At 38.0% G+C, this 6,346-nt stretch overlaps 1 protein-coding gene across 7 annotated transcripts in view; it reads left to right on the top strand.

Annotated features, from left to right (window-relative positions):
* PEAK1 (pseudopodium-enriched atypical kinase 1) overlaps positions 1-6,346 on the top strand; it is a 288,921-nt gene that overhangs the window by 255,715 nt on the left and 26,860 nt on the right. For all 7 annotated transcript variants that reach the window (XM_010843302.1, XM_010843304.1, XM_010843308.1 and 4 more), the window contains one exon: positions 4,021-4,766. In XM_010843302.1, the coding sequence (XP_010841604.1) occupies positions 4,021-4,766 (746 nt within the window). The remainder of the gene's footprint in view (positions 1-4,020; positions 4,767-6,346) is intronic.

The raw sequence follows: 6,346 nt of genomic DNA, 5'->3' as shown, positions 1-6,346 counted from the left end.
ACATTGGGGTACACGTGTCTCTTTCAATTCTGGTTTCCTCGGTGTGTATGTCCAGCAGTGGGATTGCTGGGTCATAAGGCAGTTCTATTTCCAGTTTTTTAAGGAATCTCCACACTGTTCTCCATAGTGGCTGTACTAGTTTGCATTCCCACCAACAGTGTAAGAGGGTTCCCTTTTCTGCACACCCTCTCCAGCATTTATTGCTTGTAGACTTTTGGATCGCAGCCATTCTGACTGGCGTGAAATGGTACCTCATAGTGGTTTTGATTTGCATTTCTCTGATAATGAGTGATGTTGAGCATGTTTTCACTTTTTTAAAATTGACCTTTGAAGCACAAACGTTTTTCATTTTTATGAGTTCCAATTTATTGATTTTTGGTTACTTGTGCTTTAGGTATTTTATTTAAGAAATAATTGCCTAGCCCATGGTCGAAAAACTTTACTCCTATGTTTTCTTCTAGGAGTTTGATAGATTTAGTTTTTAACATTTAGATCTTTCATATATTTTGAGTTAATTTTGTATATACTATAATGTAGGGGTTCAACTCCATTCTTTTGCATGTGGATACCAAGTTGTCCCAGCACCATTTGTTGAAAAGCCTCTCTTTCCCTATTGAATTGTCTTGGCATCCTTGTTGAAAATCAGTTAACTGTAAATGTAGGAGTTTATTTCTGGACTCTCACTTCTATTCCATCCATCTGTATGTCTATTCTTATGCTGGCCCCATAGTTTTTGGTTGTTGTAGTTGTGAAGTACATTTTGAAGTTGGGAAATGTAGGTTCTTTGTTCTGTTTTTTAAGATTTGAGTGGGGAGAGGGCCTCCTCTAGATCTGTTGTGATTCCATATGAATTTTAGGATCATTCTGTCAATTTCTGCCAGAAAGCTAGCTGGGGTTTTGATATGAGTGACATTAAATTTTCAGAGGAAAAATTTGAGGAATATTTCCATATTAACATATAAAGTCTGATCCATGAACATAAAATTTCTTTTTATTTATATAGATCATTAATGTCTTTCATCAAAGTTTTTAGTGCCCAAGTAATTTTAGTGTACAAGTCTTACACTTACTTTGCTAAATATTTTTCTAAATATTTTTGATGATATTATAAATGCAGTTGTTTCCTTCATTTAACTTTGGGATTATTCATTGCTAGTATATGGAAATACAGTTGAGTTTTTATATTGATCATAAGTCCTGCAATCTTGCTGAACTGGTATATTAGTTCTCATTTTTTTGTGGACTCTTTAGGCTTTCCTGTGTACAAGATTATGTCATCTGTGAATAGAGATAGTTTTATTTCTTTTCCAATCTGGATGTTTTTATTTCTTTCTTTTTTTTTTTTCCCATAATTTCCCTGTCTAGGTTCTCCAGTACAATGTAGGATAGAAAAAACAAGAATGGGGATCTTTGTTTTGTTTCTGATCTTAGTCGGGGAAAACCTAGGCTTTTACCATTAAGTATGATTTAGCTCTTGGTTTTTCATAGGCACCCTGTATCAGAACGAGGATGAGCTCTTCTTTTTCCAGCTTGTTCAGTATTTTTATCTTGATAAATATTGGATTTTATGAAATTCTTTTTCTTCTTCCATTGATCTGACCATGTAAGGTTTTTTCCTCCTCTCTTTGTTTTATTTACATTATATATGACATGGATTGGTTTTTAGATATTAAACCAACCTTGCATTTCTGGGATAAATCCAAATTTGTTGTGGTGTGTTATCCTTTTTATATGTTGCTTGATTCAGTTTGCTAGTATTTTGTGAGGATTTCTGTGTCTAGTAATAAGGGATATTAGTGTATTGGTTTCTTTCTCTTATTTTGTTATATAGGTAATATTGGCCTATCGTAGATTTCAAGTTGGTAAGTATTCCTTCCACTTCTATTTACTGGAAAAGTTAATGGAAGATTGGTTTTAATACTTCTTTAAACATTTGGTAGAATTCATCAGTGAAGCCGATATGGTCTTAGACTTTTCTTGGTGGGAATTTCATAAATTTCTAATTCAATATCTTCACTTGATATAGGTACCTATACAGTTTTGCCTGTTTTTCTCTTTTAGCCCTAAATATTTATTCCTTTAGTCACTCAAGAAATATTTATTAAGCATCTATTATAATTAGGCCCTGTTTCTTAACATAAAGGGTACAACAATGAGTAAAACAAATGTCCTGGCCCTCTTAGAGCTTAGCATTCTCATATTCCTTCTCTCTCTCTGTCTTATGCTGTCTATATATACATATTTTTTTATTTATATGTAATGTAGCTCAGTTCTTTGTAAAAGAATATTGCTACATGCCATTTGTGGGGAAAGAGGGTTCTTAGGTTTGCTTATATATTGTCATAGTTTATATAAACTCTTTAAGTGTTCTTGAAGTGGATTGCATGCATGGGAAATGGAGTTTAGTGTTATTATAATCACAGTTTATATTGGTGCTTCCCCTTGGCATTGCTACAAGGACATGATTTTTAATAAAAACAAACCACCATCCTTATTCATTATCATCCTCAAGACCTTCCAGTGCCTTCCGTTCAGTCTGATCAGTAGTAAGAACATAGATTCCTAGGCCTGCTATAATAAAGTACCACAAACTGGGGGCTTAAAACGAGAGAAATTTATTCTCCTGTAGTTCTGGCAACTTGGAGCAGAAATTAAGGTGTTACCAAGACCATATTCCCTCCGAGATTCTGGGTAGAATCCTCCCTTATTTCTTCTTAGCATCTGGTGGTGGCCATGAATCCTTAGCATCCTTGGCATGCAACTGCATTACTCCAAGCAATGCCTCTGTGACGGCATGGTATTCTCCCTGTGTCTTCATATGACATTCCCCCTTCTTATAAGGACACCAGCCATATTGGATTGAGGCCTACCTTAATGACTTCATTAAGAAGTCATTGGATGCTTGATTACCTTAACTTGATTACCTCTACAAAGACTATTTTTGAATAAGGTCATATTTAGAAGTACCATAAGTATATTTTGGGGGAAAGGATGTAATTCCACCCATAATAGAGCATTATGTTTTAACTCTGAAATATTGAGTGACTATTTCACTTTAATAACATTACTAATTTTAATAACTTTTATTAAAACTTCATGGTATATTTCTAGGTCTTTAAAAAAAATAATGCCCCATCCCCATTATAAGGCCTGAAGGTATCACTGATTCATCCATACATGTTTTATCTTCTAAGCATAAATTCTGGAAAGGAAACAAAGGTGATTGTTTCTGTAACTGAAGCTTGTTGTCAGAGAAGTTCAAATGTAGCATCTCTCAAATCTCAGTTTATATTCCCCCCCAAATAAAACAGAATCATGTAAGAGTTTGTGGGTGATGTTTGAAACAGCAGTTGCCTGCTCATACACATGGTTTCCCTTACCACAATCTCAGAGGTCTTTATACATAGACCAGTTTAAGTGGTGCCAGAAGCCATCTCTGTAGGGAAATGAAATAGCATGGTTTATGAAATTGTGTTTGTTTGTTTTGGATGGAGAATGACAAGTGTTGTATACAGTATAATACAATGTAACTTTGGAACAAAGTTAATAGAATAGTATCTTCTGAGCACCAATCTAGCAGTCTCATTTGCTAATCCCGATTGTTTTTAGTAATGCTCCCAAGTATTTCTTTTTAACCTGCAAATGTTATCCTCTCTCTTCTGTCACAGTACAGTTATTTGAGTGTACTTAGTACTCTAGTGTAGTGAATACAGCACTCTTGGGGCCAGAAGTGGAGAATCAGGATTCCTTCTTGAAAGCAAAACCCATCGCCCTGTTCCTATGGCAAGGAAATACTGAGACATTGTTCACATTTGTTGCTCCCATTAGGTCTTGAATTCTACCTTTAAATTTAGCTAATTGTTCTTTGTTTTCTTTTACCGTTCTTGAATTAAGGTGTTAACTTCTTAAATTCTTATGGCTACTACATTTATTTCTGTTTAAGTTTCAATTATGTAACCAGAACGAACATTTTATTTAATTATTCTTTTTTTCTTCTTTCTTTATTCTAAAACAATCCAGGACAATCTAGAGCAGCCATGATACCTCCCAAGCATCCACGGCAGCCTAAGGGAGCTTTGGATGATGTCATCGCCTTTGGCGGGAAAACAGACCAAGAAGCACCCAACGCTTTGCAACCAACACCACCCCCACTGCCAAAGAAAATGATCATAAGAGCCAATACAGAGCCACTCTCCAAAGACCTCCAGAAGTCCCTGGAAACTACCCTTTGTGTCATGGCTAATCCCACCTACGATATCGACCCGAGCTGGGATGCCAGCAGTGCTGGCTCCTCGGTCAGCTACGAACTCAAGGGACTGGACGCTGAGTCTTATGACTCCTTGGAGAGACCTTTGTACAAGGAGAGACGTGTGCCCTCAGCAGCAAACAGCATCTCCAGCCTAACCACTCTCAGTATTAAAGATAGGTTTTCCAACAGCACAGAGTCCCTGTCCAGCCGGCGGGGTCCCTCTGGTAGACAGGGCCGGAGTATCCAGAAGCCACAGAGACAAGCACTTTATCGAGGACTTGAGAATCGTGAAGAAGTGGTGGGTAAAATCCGAAGCCTTCACACAGATGCGTTGAAGAAACTGGCTGTTAAATGTGAAGACCTCTTCATGGCTGGGCAGAAAGACCAACTCCGTTTTGGGGTAGACAGCTGGTCAGACTTCAGGCTGACCAGTGACAAGCCATGCTGTGAGGCCGGTGATGCAGTTTACTATACAGCTTCATACGCAAAAGATCCACTTAATAACTATGCGGTCAAGGTAAGAAAATATTATAAATCTGATTCTAATCCTCTCCAACACACTGTTATTGAGATGGGTGTGTTTTTTTTCCCCTTTTCTCCATTCAGCAAAAACTTATTAAGTATCTGCCTTATACCAGATATTGTAATAGAAGAGGCCTTAACTTATTATCTAGAGGAGAAAACAGATTTATAAAGACAGACTTATAACACAGTATACTGAATGCTAAGATAGAAGTTAACCGAATTCTGTGGGAGCTTAGAAGGACCTTAACCCAGACTCTTGATGCCAAAACATTCTTCTTAAAGTAGGTAATACTTGAGTGGGATTGTTTGCAAAGATTTCCTATACAAATAAGGTCTATTATGTGCCTTTCACTCTCTATGTTTCTGTCTTTATTCCCTAGCAAATAAGAGACCCTTGTCTATCTCTGCTTTCTAAGTCCTCTGCTTCTGAGAGAAATGTTTTTATAGAGGAAGGTAATCAATATTTGTTGATGTACAAGGAACTTTTTCGTGTTATATAATTTAATCTTCACATCAAGTTCATGGGGTTAAGATCTATTTATCCATTTGACAGGTGAGAATAAAGCTTAGGGTCACACAGCTAGCAATTAGTAAAGCTAGGATTTAAACACATCTCTCTGGCCCCATAGCCTACACTTTTTCTGTTATGTCACATCAATTTCTTAAATGTGTATCACCCATTCCAGACAGCCCACTTATTTAAGAAGGCTAAAACTCTTAGCATCAAGAACTCTTGAGCGATTACATTCACTGTAACAGTAAGCCATAGGCTTCATCAATGTAATAACTGAAGCATGGACTTTGAAATCCCAAAGATGTAGATCAAATCCTAACTCTTCCACTTAGCTCTGTCACAAGTTACTCCTCTGAGTGTCAGTTTCCTCAGCTTTCAGTTCAGTTCAGTCGCTCAGTCGTGTCCGACTCTTTGCGACCCCATGAATCGCAGCATGCCAGGCCTCCCTGTCCATCACCAACTCCCGGAGTTCACCCAGACCCACCTCCATCGAGTCAGTGATGCCATCCAGCCATCTCATCCTCTGTCGTCCCCTTCTCCTCCTGCCCCCAATCCCTCCCAGCATCAGAATCTTTAATGAGTCAGCTCTTCGCATGAGGTGGCCAAAGTATTGGAGTTTCAGCTTTAGCATCAGTCCTTCCAAAGAAATCCCAGGGCTGATCTCCTTCAGAATGGACTGGTTGGATCTCCTTGCAGTCCAAGGGACTCTCAAGAGTCTTCTCCAACACACCACAGTTCAAAAGCATCAATTCTTCGGCGCTCAGCCTTCTTCACAGTCCAACCCTCACATCCATACATGACCATAGGAAAAACCATAGCCTTGAGTAGATAGACCTTTGTTGGCAAAGTAATGTCTCTGCTTTTGAATGTGCTATCTAGGTTGGTCATAACTTTCCTTCCAAGGAGTAAGGGTCTTTTAATTTCATGGCTGCAATCACCATCTGCAGTGATTTTGGAGCCCAAAAAAATAAAGTCTGACACTGTTTCCACTGTTTCCCCATCTATTTGCCATGAAGTGATGGGACCAGATGCCATGATCTTCGTTTTCTGAATGTCTG

The sequence above is a fragment of the Bison bison genome, unplaced genomic scaffold, assembly GCF_000754665.1.
Source record: "Bison bison bison isolate TAMUID 2011002044 unplaced genomic scaffold, Bison_UMD1.0 scf7180017864181, whole genome shotgun sequence".
Classification (NCBI taxonomy): Eukaryota; Metazoa; Chordata; class Mammalia; order Artiodactyla; family Bovidae; genus Bison; species Bison bison.
Note: the sequence above shows the minus strand (reverse complement) of the source record. Positions and strands in the feature narration are given on the sequence as shown.